The 18,100-nt window shown below is 40.4% G+C and overlaps 1 protein-coding gene across 1 annotated transcript; it reads left to right on the top strand.

Moving 5' to 3' along the window:
- Positions 1-100: 100 nt before the first annotated feature.
- LOC124391081 (egl nine homolog 1-like) lies at positions 101-16,309 on the top strand. Its single transcript, XM_046857414.1, has 5 exons — positions 101-1,390; positions 7,601-7,720; positions 10,171-10,307; positions 10,955-11,022; positions 12,387-16,309. The coding sequence occupies exons 1-5, from the start codon at positions 608-610 to the stop codon at positions 12,443-12,445; spliced, it is 1,167 nt and encodes a 388-aa protein (XP_046713370.1). The 5' UTR covers positions 101-607; the 3' UTR covers positions 12,446-16,309.
- The last annotated feature ends 1,791 nt before the right edge of the window (positions 16,310-18,100 follow it).

Here is an 18,100-nt window from a genome sequence, read left to right as displayed (position 1 = left end):
TAGGTTTAGGGGTTAGAGTGAGTTTCTGCACATGGGTTTTACTGAGACAACTGGGACACACTGACTAGGATGGGTGTCATCATACCTCTGGCGATGTACAGACCATTTTCTGTCTGTTCCATTTCATTTTAAACCCAAACTGGTCATCATCGGTGACGTCATTAGATGAGGCTTGAGAAAAAAAAAAAGAGTTTGAACACAGAACTGGAGCTGAAGGTGTCCTGTGTCACGGACAAACAATTTGAAGCTCCAGGACGCATTATAACGTCACCGGCTGCACGCATAGGATCCGTCGTTTATTGAAGCTATTTGTCAGACTTGGTCTTCGCCCTGCCCTCAGTCAGCTACGTCACGAAGCTCTGGCGGACGTGTAGGTATGAAAATAGAGGAGCAGCCAGCGGCGCCATGTGTCTCCGCACCGCGGACTCGAAGCGCCCGGATTTCTGGCGTTAAAACGAGCAAAAAGGATAGAAAACGGAGCTTTTTGGATGAAAGCTTGCGGTGCGGATGAAGCGTTAATGCCGGGTTGAGTTTGTAACTTGGACACTGCAGAGAGAAAAGGAAACAGCGAGCGATCCAGAAGTACGACAGCAGCTGGTGTGGAGTCATGGAAGGACGCCCAAGAGAAGGTGCAGCAGCAGAAGCAGAAGCAGCAGCAGAAGCAGGAGCAGGAGCAGGAGCAGATCCAGACCAGGATCGCCAGTATTGTGAGCTTTGTGGTAAAATGGAGAACCTCATGAAGTGCGCTCGGTGTCGCAGCTCTTTCTACTGCAGCAAAGATCACCAGAAGCAAGACTGGAAGAAACATAAGCAGGTTTGCAAACAGGCCGAGAACATCCCCCGCCCTCCCCAGCCAGAGTCCACACAAGTCTGCAGAGATAACAGCAAGAAGGAGCAGGAACCGCTGCAGAAACAGCAAAACATCCCGGAAAAGTCAGCTGGGTTTTCCAAAGCACGTGTGGACCCCAGAAGTACACCACTGATCAAACCTGTGTCTGGACCCGAGAGCGGATGTGATCCTCAGCAGGTTGGACATGATCTCTCCAATGGCCAAGCAATGTCTCCTCAACAGAAACTGGCCACGGAGTATATAGGTCCCTGTATGAACAAGCATGGCATTTGTGTTGTAAACAACTTCCTGGGTGATGAACTTGGACTTGGTGTGTTGGAAGAAGTTCGTGCTCTCTACACTTCTGGGGAGTTCACTGATGGACAGTTAGTCAGCCAGAGAAGTGATTCGACCAAAGACATCCGAGGTGATAAGATTACTTGGATCGAGGGAAAAGAGCCTGGGTGTGAGAAGATCGCTGTCCTGATGAGCCGCATGGACGACATTGTCCGACACTGTAATGGAAAACTGGGCAACTACAGGATTAATGGAAGGACAAAAGTAAGTAACAGACGTAAGTTGCTCCACAAAGCACTACATACATATTATTACTCTATATTGTAACCCAATGTTGCTTTCACAGGTTTCATCCCATTCAGCACTTTACTTTAGTGCGTTTACACACACACACACACACACACACACACACACACACACACACACAAGTACAGAAGTGCACAGAATCACACATACTACAGAACACCAAAGAGATGCACATGGTACAGTCAGAATAAAGTGTCTGAACAATATACGGATACATATAAGTGGAATGTAGTGGTTTAAGGTGATCCACTATGGATCTGAAGGTGGTGAGTTCAGTTCATATCTCAGCCACATCAAGCTGCCATTCCTGGGCCCCTGGGACCAGGCCCCTGAGAACGGCCCTTTAACCCCTTTTGCTGCTCAGTCGTATGCTTGAGATAAATGAAAGTCACCCTGAATACAGATAATGGCATAAATGTAAAATAGAAATCATTGCATTATGAGCTGTGTAATAAATAGAAAATAAAAAGTCACACATTGGATGAGTGCATTTGCATATTTCACCTGTATACTGCGACTGTCAACCATTCATATGAGTCCGTTTAAGTGTTCAGGGGTCAATATGCTGGGAGAAAACGGTCCTAGTGCTTGTTGTCCTGGGGCTTGTTGCTTGGCAGCGCCAGTCAGAGGGCACTTCAGATGCATCAGGCAGGGTGTGTGAGGTCCGAGGTGATTTTGGATGATGGTTTCCTACTTCATAGTCAGTGATTAGAGGATCAAAGCCAAAAAAGCATCACGCTGCAGCAGCTCTGCGACGTCAGTGGGTCACGCACCGGTAACTCGATGCAGCAAAATATTCTTCACTCTCTGTCCCAATACTTTTGCTCAGTTCTAACGCTTGGGTGTCTGCCACAAATTGGCCATGTTTTAATCAGGTCCCTAAATATATGGACACTAATAGTTATTTTCGCTCTCCACCCCAGTTGTATGTATATATATATATATAACATCTCTATCACTTTGAATGTCATGGAAAAGTTAATTTATTTCAGTAATTCAACTCAAATTGTGAAACTGGTGTATTAAATAAATGTAATGCACACAGACTGAAGTAGTTTAAGTCTTTGGTTCTTTTTATTTTGATGATTTGTCTCACATTGAACAAAAACCCAACAATTCACTCTCTTTAAAAAAATTTGAATACTTCTTAAGACTAATAAAAAACATTTTTAGTGAATTGTTGGCCTTCTGGAAAGTATGTTTATGTACTGTATAAGTACTCAAAACTTGGTAGCTGCTCCTTTTGCTTTAATTATTGCCTCAATTCGGCGTGGCATGGAGGTGATCAGTCTGTGGCACTGCTGAGGTGGTTTGGAAGCCCAGCTCTTAACAATACGCCATAGATTCTCTATAGGGTTCAGGTCTGGTGAGTTTGCTGGTCAGCGCACCAACACCATGGTCATTTAACCAACTTTTGGTGCTTTTGTCAGTGTGGGCAGGGGCCAAATCCTCCTGGATAATGAAATCAGCATCTTTAAAAAGCTGGTCAGCAGAAGGAAGCATGAAGTGCTCTAAAACCTCCTGGTAAATGGGTGCAGTGACTTTGGTTTTCAAAAAAACACAGTGGACCAACACCAGCAGAAGACCTTGCACCAACAAATGTGGAAACTGTGGAAACTTAACACTGGACTTCAAGCAACTTGGGCTATGAGCTTCTCCACCCTTCCTCCAGACTATCACCTTGGATCCAAATGAAATAGAAAACTTGCTCTCATCTGAAAAGAGGACTTTGGACCGCTGGGCAACAGTCCAGTTCTTCTTCTCTTTAGCCCAGCCCAGGTTTAGACCTCTGACGTTGTCTGTGGTTCAGGACTGGCTTAACGAGGAATACAACGACTGTAGCCAAATTCCTTAACTCATCTGTGTGTGGTGGCTCTTAATGCCTTGACCCCAGCCTCAGTCCATTCCTTGTGAAGTTCACCCAAACTCTTGAATCGATTTTGCTTGACGAGCTTCTCAATGCTGCAGTTCTCTCGGTTGGTTGTGCATCTTTTTCTTCCACACTTTTTCCTTCCACTCAACTTTCTGTTAACATGCTTCATTAAATACAGTGCACTTTGAACAGGAGATTCTTTGGCAATGAATGTTTGTTGCTTCCCTCCTTGTGAAGAGTGTCAATGATTGTCTTCTGGACAACCGTCAGCTCAGCAGTCTTCCCCACGATTGTGTAGCTGAGTGAACCAAACTGAGAGACCATTTTGAAGGCCAGGAAACATTTGCAGGTGTTTTGAGTTGATTAGCTGATTGGCATGTCACCATATTAAAAATTTTAAGAGAGTGAATTGTTGGGTTTTTGTTCAATGTAAGCCAAAATCATCACAATTAAAAGAATCAAAGACGTAAACTACTTCAGTCTGTGTACAATGAAGTTATCTAATACACGAGTTTTACAATTTGAGTTAAATTACTGAAATAAATGACCTTTTCCACAATAATTTATTGAGATGCACCTGTATATGTGCCCATGAGCATGTGGAACATAACGTGGTCTTCTCCTGTTGCTTATTTTCATTATTATAGACTTCTTGTCAGCTTGGACCAGTCTGGTCATTCTCTGATCTTTCTTATCACCAGTGTGTTGATAAGAAATAAGTTGACATGGTGCTTGTGGGATTTTTTTTTCACACCACTGTGTAAACTTGGAAAAACAGTTGTGTGGGAAAAACCCAGGAGATCAGCAGTTTCTAAAATGATCGTTATTTCCAGTTTGATGTTTGATTTGAAGTTTACCTGGAGTAAAACTATTCATGCATCGTGCTAACTGCTTATATAAGCAGGCGTTCCAGTTAAATAGAATGAATGATTTGGATTTATTTTAGATGTATACCTGTACCTGCTTAAATAGGAACACCTGATCCTTTGGGGGCCTAGGCATAGAATAGGTTCCAAGCACCCTCTTGCTGATTGTAGGAGATGACAAATGGGGTGTCTCGTTTGCTGAACTGTGACCGTGAAGGAAGGGACCTTAGTACTGAAGGAATGTGGATTGTTGTGGCTCCCACAAGTCTAACAAACAAGCCTTTGGTTCCCACTTCACATAGACAGGAGATGGAAGGACCTGCGCCAATTAAATGACCTGTTAAGACTTGCCTTTATTGGCTATAATATCAGGTTTTTAAACAAAAATGCACCCTTTTTTCCAATAAGATTTTGGATCAGAGCAACCTAAAGACCTTTATTTTTATGCAAAATGGTATGTCAGGAATAGCAGGAACAGCCAGCAATGCCACAACAAAAAAAAGTTGTGGTCTGGCCAGATTTTGCTGGAATTCACAAAGGAAGTTCAAGTAGAGAATCTACTACGTGTCACTGAATTGGCTGGTGTTCAAATAAAGGCCTTTTTTTTTTTTTCGTCCATCTCTGAACAGCAGTCACGGAGCACTTCACGCTTGGGGCTAACCTTGGAGGACATTTGCCGTCCCCATGTGTTCAAATACATTATCAGTAGAAATGCCATACGTTGTTACATGGTGGCGCAAATATTTATATGCACCCAGGAGCCCAGGGGCAAATGATTTGACCATACGCAAATCTGAATTGTTGCTTTTTCTTTTTTTTTTTTTTTATTTTTTTTTTTTTACTTCTGATAGTAAATATGGCATGACCTCTATGGGAAAGATTGAAGAATCAACCTAGAAGCAATTCAGCTCAATCACTGAATACAGAACAAAAGATGTCGGTTGTTTATGTGGATGAGCCAGGAGTCCACAACACCATGAATCCATGGACCTAACTTGTCATTTGTAATGGACACAATTTCTCTCATCTAATAATCGGTAACAAGAAGGAACATATTGTAGGTATATATCTAAGGTATAGAAAATCATGTACTTTGTAATAACATGTTCATACAGGGGCAGTACATCAGCATCCTTTATACATGTTTCTTTTTCGTTTTCAGGTTTGCAGTTATTTTTTCAACTAAGAAGTTGTTAATGTTTTACCTGATAACACAATCTTTTACAGTAGCTAATGATTTATTCATAGCTCTAATCGCTTATCAAGATGCTGTACAACAATTGGGAAAAATGCTACTAAATGTTTGTTTTTTTTTTGGTTCGCATGATTTATTTATTTTTGAGTATAATGCAAAATAGTAAATCTTTTAATTTTATGTCAAAGATGCTTTTACATTATTATGAATTATAATAATGTTTTCGGATTTGACTGTAAACATGTATTGAGTCAGGAACAATATCGTAACGGCTCCGTAATCTTAACATGTAAATAAAGGTTTGCGTTTAAACTAAAATTTCCCGTAGTTTTTCACATTGCCTAATTATTTGTCAGAGTAACCCACCAACCAACCAACAGAATGGTACGATCAAAATAACCTAAACATTAATGATTTGATTTCAATAGCAATGAATATGAAAGAATGTCATTATGATATTAATAATGCTCTTTTAATAGGTGATATGTCTCTCGAAAAGAAACACTCATTTGTCTGTGCAGTGCAGAACAAAATAATAAAGTAATCTAGCATTAGGAGGCATAATAAATACATTTAAAATCATAATAAAATCTCCACAATAATACTGGCAGTCACTCCGGCCTGTCATTTTCTGTTCCAGACCAACTCAACTTCCTATTAATGAAAGGAACATTTATGTGGCCCTCACTGGAAAAAAAAGTTGAGGGACCCCAGTTTTAAATCATGCTGCTATTAAATTATTTTCTCAGCAAAGCTTCATCCATATGCAAATATCGAAGAGACATCAAGTTATTCAGGAATTAAATTTACCTGTGGGGGGGAAAAAAGGATTCATCATGCTGTTGACTTTCCAAATACAGATACGTTGTTGAAGAACTTGCTTTGACTCGTTTCTTTGGTTTACTTATTATATATTTTGAACATATTGAACATGATAGAATTTTTTAGTCAGGTTCTTCAGGTTCAGTCACAATCAAGGGCTCGTAGTCTGATCTAGGGCTCGTAGTCTGATCTAGGGGTTGTAGTCTGATCCGTCGCTGCTGCCTCTGATCTGATACCAGGGAAGAACCACACAGTCAGAGTTCTGGTAGCAGAAACTCTTAAGTTTATTAAGACAGACGTTTATACAATAAAAAGAACAAAGGTGTGTATTTCTAAGGACTTAGGAGGAGCATCTCATCGCTGTCTGCTTATCACTGCTGTAGAAGTAAAATCTATGCATTAGTCAGAGCTATAAAGAACATCTATAAGATAAGAAGCTAATATAAGATATATTTGATGTATTACATACATATGAAATATGTATTATATTGGTTTAGCAGTGACAGGGTTACATACTCAGTTACAGTCACATAGATTGTGATTATTAACATGCAAACCATAGCACCTAATGCAGAATGTAACACCTGTAGTCACAGCATTCACACCAACAGTAGAGGGAGTTTATTGGGTGATATAAAGGTGAGGTTGAACTGGCAGCTGCACTTCGGCTATCCATGATGCTTGTGTTGCAATGCTGGTGGTCTTCCCAGACCTGTGCTGCACAAGCACTGACTCACCGATGACATTCCAGTGAGAACTGGCCGGCAATTTTATCGCCAGCTTTTTCAAATATCACTCAAATCTGGAGACAATGACTCCGCTATGCAACAGCTGAGAGACAAGGGCGCAACGCTGAGATTCCCGGAACGAAATGGCCGAACAGACTTGCTTTCGCAGCACTTTGCAGCGACCTGCATTTCAGTGTTAAAAGCGCAACACCCACAGGCTCCTTGCAGAAACTAGTGTCTTCATTTGACCTGCCAGATGGGTTTTAAACATTGTCCGTCATAAAAAGGGCTTTTATGGGTCCTGTTGTTCTTGTTTGTGTCTTCCTCAAAGAGTTTTTTTGTTCTTCAAGAAGTTTTTGTTCTCAGCATAGTGTATGTGTTGAAACACTACCTCACAAGAATGATGATTTTCTTTCAGCACTGTTTGCAGTAATGACTAGTCTTATTAAACTCAATTATCAGAGGTGCTTAATTGGTTGATTGAAGAACTAAGGGAGCAATTCATTTTTCACACCAAGCCTTTTAGTGTTGACTCTAATGATTAACATTTAAAATGTTGTTTATTCAGTATTTTTTTGTGTTCTATTAAATTTAGTTTAAAACTGATTTGAAAACACAGAAATCTGTCAAATGTTTAAAATGTGCACTGTGACCTTTCTATAAGTATTTTGTCTTTCCTTACAGGCGATGGTAGCTTGTTACCCCGGCCAGGGCACTGGATACGTGCGGCATGTGGACAATCCTAATGGTGATGGGAGATGTGTTACATGCATTTATTACCTTAATAAAGACTGGAACGCCAAGGTATGTAAAATCACTAGACAAAACAAATCCCAAATAAATATCGGCATTAAGGTATAGTGTTTGGTTCCCTGGTGGTCTGGTGGTTAGGATGCGGCGCTCTCACCGCTGTGGCCCGGGTTCGATTCCCGGTCAGGGAACCAACCCCAGCTGTTAGGGTTGCATTTCCTTTTATTCAGATTTACATGATGTCAAATGTACAACCTCAGTTCTTAAAAGAATTGGGGCGCTGTGTAAAATGTAAATAAAAAAATGAATGCAATAATTCGCAAGTCTCATAAATATATTTTATTTACAATAAAACTTTGCAAATGTTCAAACAGATGAAATATTATAATTTGTGGGGGTTTTTTTGCACACCTCGCAAAGTTGGGACAAGACCATGTTAAACACTGTGTAGCATCCAACATACATACATACCAGCTGATAGAGTTTTGGGAGAGTATTGTTGTCCCATTTGTTTTTAATACATCATTTTCAAAAAGTATATTGTTTATGAATTTCAAGTTTTATCTGAGAGAACATGGTGGCTTTTTTTGGATCATTTTCACATATGGCTTCTTCTTTGCATGATAGAGCTTCCCCACTTATCTACTTATCCACTTCAGTGGCTTATGGCAGTTTAGTGTTTTAGGTATTGGGTCTTGGATCGGAAGGTCGAATTGAAATCCCAGTACCATCGAGCCACCACAGCTGGGTCCTTGAGCAAGGCCCTTAACCCTCAAGTGCTTTGGATAAGAGCATCTGCCAAATGCCATAAATGATAACCTGCATTTGTACATGACATGGCAAACTGTGTTCACAGACAATGATTCGTAAAGGTGTTGGTTTTCCGAGTAATTTCTATTACAGAATCATTACTGTTTTTAACGCAGTGCCCCGAAGATCACAGGCATCCTCGTGTCGCTTGTGCGCAAAGACTTCTCCCGATTCTTAGAATCTTTTGACGATGTTATGTGCAGTAGATGATGGAATAGTCAAAGTCTTCACAATGTTATGTTGAGGAACATTATTCTGGGTTCCACTCAGAACAGGCCTCGCAAGGTGGCTTCAAAAAACAGATTTATGAGTGCTGCAGTATTGCTTTAGAGGTTGCAGAAGCGGAAGGTCCGCATGTCAGTGCTCAGACCATACGCTGCAACAAGTAGGTTTCCATGGCCTTCATCCCAGGAGGAAGTCTCTTCTGAAGCTTACTCACCAGAAAGCCTGCAAACAGTTTTGCAAGAGCATGCATTACTGGAACTATATCCTGTGGTCTGATGAGACTAAGATAAACTTGTTTGGCTCAGATGGTGTCCAGCATTTGTGGTGACCTCTTGGTGAGGAGCACCCAGAAAATTGTGTTTTGCCTACAGTCACGCATGGTGGAGGTAACATCATGGTCTGGGGCTGCATGAGTGCTGTTGGTACTTTGGAGCCGCGGTTCTTTGAGAGAAACGTGGATTCCAACATGTACTGTGATATTCTGAAGCAGAACATGACGCCCTTCTTTCAGAAACTGGGCCGAACGGCGGTTTTTCAACATAATAGTCAAAACACACCGCCAAGATGACAGCTGCCTTGCTGAGAAAGGTGAAGGTAAAGGAGTGGCCAAGTATGTCTCCAGACCTGAGCCCTATTTGAGCACCTGTGGGGATCCTCAAGCGGAAGGTGGAGAAGCGGCATCTGTCTAACATCCAGCAGCTCCGTGATGTCATTATGGAGGAGTGGAAGAGGATCCCAGCAACAATCTGTGCAGCTCTGGTGAAGTCCAGGACCAGGAGGATTAAGGCAGTGCTGGATAACAATGATGCTCACACGAAATACTGGCACTTTGGACACAGTTGTGACTTAGGGGTGTACTCACTTTTGTTGCCAGTTATTTAGACAGCTATGTCTGCATGTTATGTTATTTTGAGAGGACAGTAAATCTGTACTGCTATAAGCTGCACACTGACTATTCTTAATGAATTAACACAAAGAATGTCCTGATTAAAATTGGAGCCTGTAAGCAGTGAACACTGTTAAGTCGTATTCCAGGGTTTGGTACTTTCATTTCCTGTACTTTACATATTTCTAGACATTTGACAGTTTTTCTGCTTTTATTTTTAATGAAGTTGAAGCTTTTGTTCCTCATGTTAAGTGAATTGGGAGACTGAATTTGAGCCTTTTATTGAAAGCTTTTGGAAGTTCATTTACAATTTACATTTAGAGCGTTTGGTAGATGCCCATTTCCAGAGCGACTTGTATTCAGGAAATTGTACAGAGCTGGTTGACTGTTGAGCTGAAAGCACTGATTTCAATCTTTTCTTCTTGTTTTTTTTTTTATGTATGTTTGTATGTGATGTATATTTTGCAGTGACTTCAACAAAGTTTTTCAGCTATTTCTCAGTTGTTTTTTCTTCATTTATTTATACTGTAACTTTTAACTTTTTGCCACTGCCTAATCCCCTGCAAATGATCTTTCCTCCCAGGAGCACGGTGGTATCTTACGGATCTTTCCAGATGGCAAAGCCCAGTTTGCTGACATTGAGCCCCTATTTGACAGACTGCTGTTTTTTTGGTCAGATAGACGAAACCCACATGAGGTCCAGCCTTCATACGCCACTCGGTCAGTTACCATGGCAACTGCTAGTATGGCACTTGCTGTAGATTATGTATCATAATTGTACTTTTCTAACATTATATGTAGCAAAACCAGTGTTTCTCATCATTGTTTCAGCCTGGACCCCTATTTAGACTCTTATTCTGACTGATCTTCACAGAGCTCTTATACATGTACAAATATTAAATATGATTGTTATCCATTATATACACCGATCAGGTCAAAAACACTGAGATGACGTGAACAACTTTTCATTACAAGGGCACCTGTCGGGGGGTGGGATTTTTTTCTCACATTATTATTAATTCGCTCAGTTCTTAAAGTTGATGTAATGGAGCTAAGCTAATTTGACAAGATGTGATTGCCAGAACACAGTTTGCTGCGTAGCTGCAGACCCCACAAAGTGCCCATCCTGACCCCACCGAAGTTAGTGTGCGTCACTTACCCATGATGCTCAGTGCAGTGTTTTGTGAGAAGCGTTGGGTTCTGGCCTAAATATTTAAGGATATTCCACCTACTAAACGTTCCAACAGACCTCCTGTGATTATGCTGCAGACCGTGAGGGGTCAATGGACCAGAGATTGAGAACCACTGTAGTAAACAGTATACCTGTAGTTTTATATGAAGGCTGAAATGGTCACTTTTCTGTACAGGTATGCCATAACTGTGTGGTATTTTGATGCTGACGAGCGAGCTCGGGCTAAAGAGAAATATCTAACAGGTGAGGCACAAACACTTTCACAACTAAAATAGAAAAATTAATTATATTGAATTATATAAGGAAATAAAAAAAAAAGATTATGTACATACAGTCTCTCACAAAAGTGAGTACACCCCTCACATTTCAGCAACCATTGTATTATATGTATTCAAGGCAGTTGTCATCTTGGCGAAGTGTTTGGGGTTGTTTTCATGTTCGGCCCAGTTTCTGAAGGGAGGGCATTATATTCAGCTTTAGAATGTCTCAGTACATGTTGAAGTCCATGTTTCCCTCAATGAACTGCAGCTCCCCAGTACCAGCAGCTCTCATGCAGCCCCAGACCATATTGTTGCTACCACCATGCTTGACTGTAGACACAATTTTATTGGCCACACATGCAGGACACCATCTGATCCAAACAAGATTATTTTAGTCTCATCAGACCACAGGACATGGTTCCAGTAATTGATGATCTCGGACAGGTTGTTCTTCAGCAAACTGTTTGCAGGTTTTTTTGTAAAAAAGAGGCTCATTCTTGGACGACGGCCACGCAAACCGATTTATTGCAGTGAGTGGCGTATTGTCTGAGCACCGACAAGCGGAGGTTCTGCTTCTGCAACTTCTAAAGCAATGCTGCAGCACTCATGCATCTGTTTTTTGAAGCAGCTTCTGCACCTGACGCGCACAGCACGAGGACTCAGCTTCTTTGGCGGACCCTTGCGAGGCCTGTTCCGAGTGGGACCCGTCTCGGAAAACCTCTGTATGATCCTGACCACTGTACTGTAACTCAGTTTCAGGGTGCTACTGATCTCCTTATAGCCTCGGCCATCTTTGTGGAGAGCATTCATTTTCAAATCCTCAGAGAGTCTTTACCATGAGGTGCCATGTTGAACATCCAGTGGTCAGGATGAGAGAATTGTACTCAAAGCACCAAATCTTAACTGCTCTGAAATACAAGATACACACGTGTATGGTGCGGTCAAGCAGACAAAAACATGAACATGATGAACATGTGGGTTTGCACGGTTACATGACGTACAGCTGTTTTCACTTAGATCAGGGGTGCCCAAAGGTAGTGTGGGGAGATCGCATGACATTAAAATAAAATAGATATTTATTTATGCATTTTTATAGTAGGTAGATCATTTTGACATGGTCATTTTATTAGTAGCTCGCATGCTGAATTACACCCCTGACTTAAAGTATATATAATTCTATAGTATTGTCTCTTAAGAAGAGATACTGAATTAGTTTCTGAAATGTGAGGGGTGTACTGACTTTTGTGAGATACTGTATATACGTATATGACATTTATTTGTTTTCCTTCAACTGTAGGTTTAATTGATTATGAGAGTAAAAAGGTAAATGATAACTGACTCTTTTAGGTGCAGTAGAAAAAGGTGAGAAAGTGGAGCTGAATCGGTCGACGGAGTCGTGCTCGTGAACAAGATGTGAACAAACCTTCTAAACGGATGAGGAAAAAGAGGATATGGAACAGGTGTTAACCTTCAGAATGTTGCTTACACTGCTGCTTGAAGACATGAATACCGTGCAAAGGAAGGACAGAAATGACTGTGAGCTTTATTTTATTTGTGCTAGTGCTATGCTACATGGGCAGGCATGTGAAAACCCACCAGTGCATGTGTAGGGGGAAAAAGTGCTCGAATTAAGTGAGAGCATTCGAACTGCAATCACAAGCCGAGAATTCATGTGTAAACAATAATTTCTCAAGACACCCCAAAACCAACCGCGATACAGTGTGAGTAACGTCTCAAACGTGCACCAGGAGAGGACGATTTTGTGATGGCTACGTATGCATGCTTGTCCAGTCCTGCTTCTGTGAAACGTGCGCCATTTGTCTGGTAAAAGCACATCTCGTAAATGCCAAATGAGGAACAATATGAATGTCGAAAGAATGTCTGTTATCACAGACATGATGTATTCTCTGTGTGATCTGCTGCCTCCATCTTAGTGAAAAACAAAACACACCTTTTAAATAATTGTCACGTAAAAAACAGACAAATAATATAAAAAAGACTATTAAGACCTTGGAAACATAATACAACATAATACATTAAGCTCAATAACTGTATAATGGGGGGGGGGGCTCTTGAAGCTCAGTTCAGGCTTGTCCTCGCAGTACAAGACGTCTTCACCAACTGCGTTCAGCGTATGTAATGCAATACGGCATGACTTTTAACATTAATAAGCAGAAATTGCCTTTCATTAACACTGTATTGGTTAAACAGGGGGCGCTTTTTCTTTATTTGATTTTTGAGAAGAAAGCATGGATTAATACAGCAGCCAGATTTATGATCATTTCCACAGTATTTTCCTTCTACAGAGTTTTGTACCTGGAGCAGATCGACACAGTGCACACTGGACATTCATAACTTAAATGGAAGAAACTTGATATTACCGATTTCGATTTGTAGAATTCATTAGGATTTTGAAAAAAAGCTAAACCAGACATTTTTGTGTTTGTGGATGTTCTCGTGTAAATTGTCTCAAGAATTTTCTAATTAAGACAACACATCAAACTGGATTTACACACCAAATTTCGACTAAACATATCCACATTTTATCCATTATTATACTAATCACCATTTTTTTTATTCATTGGTGATTTGTCCCTGTTGCCTGTCGACTGGTTGGAGACGATGTGAAAGAAATCGTGTTTTTAACCCGACTTTTAATGAATTAGATGCACGTGTGTGTGATGATGATGCTGTGAGCAGATCCTTTCGCTGTCATTAAGTTATTTTTATTGAAATTGTATATTTTTAAGGCTTATTACTCCATTTACGCAAAACCTGAAGCGCTTTTGTAAATTAGGAATCAAAATGCAGTGTATAAACGGCCACCACTCGCTTTCAGCTTTTCTTTATATCATGAAAACTAGCAGATCCTGGGATAAGTTCAGTTTACAGTCTTCATTGTTTCCATGTGAGGAGAAGGGAGCATTTCTTCGAACAAGAATCTTCCTTGAATTTGTTTCCTAGCTGGAGATCTTCAAGCTTTTCAACCGGTCCTGTGCTGCTGCAGTAGAGAAGAAGAAGAAAAAAACAGGTTACAGGGTAAAACGAGATCACTGAGCAAAAACCTCTTCTAAAGCTTCTGTCTTTCATTATTTTGTGATCGCGTCATCATGTGTTAGTCTGTAGCCAAGTGCAAAAATCATGGTGTTAAGATGCCAGTAAAGCTCAGTATTTCAGAATGCATTGTGTTGTACACAAGAGGGGGCGATTCGGCTCTTTTTTTAGGGGGATTCTCCCTGTACAGTCTGAAAGTTCACTTGCAGATGAAGTAGTTGTTCAGAATCCTGGTAAAGGAACCCGTAATGAATTGAGAACGTGTCGTGAGTATTACCTCTGAAAGTAGTCATCACTGCCTGTATGTCTGCAAATGTGTTTTCACTGCCTCACAGCTTCAGAGGTCCCCAGTTCAGCCCCTGAGCTTGGGTTCCTTTCTGTGCTGAATTTCAGTGCTCATGTTCTCCCTCTGTTCACATGGGTTCCTCTGTGTTCCTTCCACCTCCCAAAAATATGCAAGTAGGTGGATTGGCTGAAATAAATTGTCCCAAATTTTATTATATATATATATATATATATATATATATATATATATATATATATATATATATATATAAACCATGATATATTTTCTAATATAGTCAGTCATATAAGCTTCAAATTCATTATACAGATGTCTATTTGTGGACAGAACAGATAATCTAGAAAAAAAAATGCTTCGACAAATGGCAAATTTTTAGGCCAATCTCTGTCCCACATCAACTACAAACAGGAATGTTGAAGCGCCTGTGTGTGTGTGTGTGTGTGTGTGTGTGTGTGTGTGTGTGTGGGAGAGAGAGAGAGAAATAGGGTGGTAGGAGAAGCCGGCCATTTCACTCTACCCTATAAATCAGAAAGCTGCCCAATCGCAGGTATTCGAGGTTTATGTATATTTTAGAGAAAAGGTTTTGCTCGTTCATGCTTTCAGATGCCATGTGCTGCTGCATTACGTTTGCAAGAAATGCATGTGATGCAAATGCAAATGAATGCTATACATGCACCCTCCACTTTAATGGGTACACCTGCTCTCAGCCAATCACGTCGCAGCAGTCTAATAAAACATGGTTGAGGTATTGGGTATTGGGCAGACATCAGAATTAGGAACACGTGTGATCTTGGTGACTGCAGCTTGGTTGTTGGTTGTTGGTGTCGGGGGGGGTTGAGGGTTTCTGAAGTTCTTGAGCTGGGATTTTCACTCAACAGTCTCTCCCACAAAACGCTTTATTGACAAGAAGAAAATGGCCAGATTGGTTTGAGCCCCCAAGAAACTGGTATCATCTCTTTACGACAGAAAAGCATCCGTGGCAGCAACATGCACAAAACAGCACCACATGGGCACAAGACCAGTCTGGTCATTCTCCTGTGGTCTTGTTAATCTACAAGAGGTTTCAGTCTGCAGACCCCCCAGCCACATGATGGGTTTCTTTGGTTTTTGCATCAGTTCTAGAGATTGTTGTGTGTAAAATGAGAGCAAATCCTCAAACCATCTGGTACCAGTAACTACGCCACTGTATAGATCACAGAAATCACACGTTTTCTACATTCTGATTCAGTTCTGCATGATTCTGGTGCATTGTGCTGCTGCTCCATGATCAACTAAATAGATAACTGCATGAATGAGCAGGTGCACTATTAAATGGATGGTGTGTGTATATTTATAACGAGTGGCCACCGTCCTAATCCCGTGCTACCGATACAGTACATTAGTGCAGTATAATGTCCGTTTTTCATTTTCTTAAACGAAGGCGAGTCAAACGGAACCCGTATTTATTTTCATGTTGCATTGTTTACTGCACCATGGTGTCGTCACGTGTATAATTTTTCTGTTTCTGCGCTGCTGCCTTGAACGATTGTCCCTGATTCTCTTCAATCACAGCTGTGTACAGTCTCTGGTTCTCGAATTCATGTTGCACTTTTAAGGATTTCATTTGACTCATAAGTGTTTTGAAATTTTATGTATGAAACCTTTTTACCACAAAGTGTTTTGACCTGATTAGCGAATTAAATTTAACAAAATCATTTAGTATAAAAATTCTTTTTTGAGATTTGTAATTTTTTTTGCCAAAACTTTCATGTGATTGTCATTTTGTTGATCGAAATACCTTTATCTGTAAAAAAAAAAAAAAAATTACCTTTTTTTGGTAGCTTTTCTTAGCAGTTAAATTGTAAAAGCAGTTTTTACAGTGTCCTCTGATCGTTATTAACACTGCGGAAAAATAAATACAATTATTTCCATAGTTTTGTGGTTATCCTTGATGTTTTATTTCAATATTGAGTTTGATTCATTGAAAATTTATTTATGGTACAAAAAGGTTTAGTTCTGAGTAAATATTGAGGTTGTGGCAAAACTTCAAACTTCAAACATGAATTTATATGACTGAATATAAACACACACACACACACACAGCACTTTATTATGAATATCTACACACAGAAGTTCCTGCAGGATTCCAATGTGTTCTGGGTGATTTGGACCGAACCATGATGTGTCAGACAGGCTGGTTTACAGGTCGTGAGCTTTAGAAAAAGTTCACCGAATAAGGAAGTCTGATCTCTGTGGCAGGGATGTTGGTACCAGGTGGGCTGGTCTGAGTATTTCAGGAACTGCTGGGAAACACAAAAGTATCTAGAGCCTTGGTAATGTGTGAGATCAGAAGAACTGAACAGTGCACCTCAGCAGTGATGGAACTGTAATCAATAAACATTCAGTGTAGAGGATGAGGACTGGTTCCTTGCCAGGTTTCTTCCTCATCCCACCACAGAGAGCTTTTCCATGGCATAGTTGCCCTTGGATCACATATTAGAGATAAACTTTTAAGAAACAAACTTGCATTACAACTTCAAAACCTCTTGATCTCAATAAAGCTGCTCTGAGACAATGAACTGGTTCAAGCTGCCTGGAAAGATCTGGTCACTCAGTAATCACTTTGGAGGTGAGCAGAATCTCAACTTGCACAAAACATCGACCCTTCCAGTAGATGGCAGCACATTGGCAGCCCTGGCAGCTGAGAGGAAGAATCTGAGACTAAAATGGCATAAACTTAAACTGGACATTTTTTTTTTCTTCTGTGGAACAGCCAGGTTCCTTTAGCTCATTGAGCTTCATCATCGTGGCATCATACAATCCAAGACACCACTGACCCCAGTTGTACTCTTGTTTTTTTTCCCCCATTATGCCACTCAGAAGTTTCATAGAGTTTCATGCATTTTTACTGTATTTTCTTTGGGTTCTTGTGTGTGATTTGTTTATGCAGCTCTACTATTTTATCTACTCTGTTTCAACTGACTCATTTCAGTATGCCCTGTATTCCAGTCTATAGGTGATGAATCCTACAAATATATTGTTTGCTTGTCTTTTTCTAGATTATGATACAATACTTTTGTGCACACACAGTATGCTCAAGATAATGTTAACAAATTTTTTTTAAGTTTCCTTTTTCTACAATAAGATTATAATACCATATGTCAGTGTCAGGCCATGCATTTCACACCTACGCCTTCAGTGGTGTCTTACCAGAGTCACACAGCTATAGAAACCATCAACATTATACAGTCAACCCCTGATAATTCGCGGTTCGAAACTCACGGCTCGGAACATTCGCATGTTCTCATTTGAAACCTAATTAACAGCAAGTTGCGGATTATATTAAAATTTGCAGGAATCCGCAGTGGAACCGAATGTTTAGGAACTGATTTAATGTTCAAATACTGTACACTTATGTTTTTAAAGTGACAATGTCCAGAATAATTCATTAGGGTATCATAGGGGCTTTGCACTGGTTTTGCATTTTTTTCAGTGCATTACAGTTTTCCTAGACATTTGAATTGAAGGCAAATGGTGTGGTTTTAGGCAAATTCTATAGGACAGAAAACATTAAAGCTGAAATGGTTCATGAAAAAGCTGAACAGATGTTCCTCATGATGTCCAGCGTTGAATATATTTTAAGCTTGTGCAGTTTGCTACAGATGTGGTTTGTGAGCTCTGACTAGTGCGCGCTCTAACCATCCGATTCAAGGACGATTAAATG

Source organism: Silurus meridionalis, chromosome 9 (genome assembly GCF_014805685.1).
Source record: "Silurus meridionalis isolate SWU-2019-XX chromosome 9, ASM1480568v1, whole genome shotgun sequence".
NCBI lineage: Eukaryota > Metazoa > Chordata > Actinopteri > Siluriformes > Siluridae > Silurus > Silurus meridionalis.
The sequence above is the reverse complement of the archived record's forward strand: the minus strand, read 5'-3'. Positions and strand labels throughout refer to the sequence as shown.

What these genes read in the sequence shown, in the direction of transcription:
- LOC124391081 (XM_046857414.1), top strand. Translation starts at nt 608, where the DNA reads ATGGAAGGACGCCCAAGAGAAGGTGCAGCAGCAGAAGCAGAAGCAGCA. An exon ending in GGATTAATGGAAGGACAAAA is followed by an intron (nt 1,391 to 7,600) that starts GTAAGTAACAGA and finishes CTTTCCTTACAG; the next exon opens with GCGATGGTAGCTTGTTACCC. An exon ending in CAGCCTTCATACGCCACTCG is followed by an intron (nt 10,308 to 10,954) that starts GTCAGTTACCAT and finishes TTTTCTGTACAG; the next exon opens with GTATGCCATAACTGTGTGGT.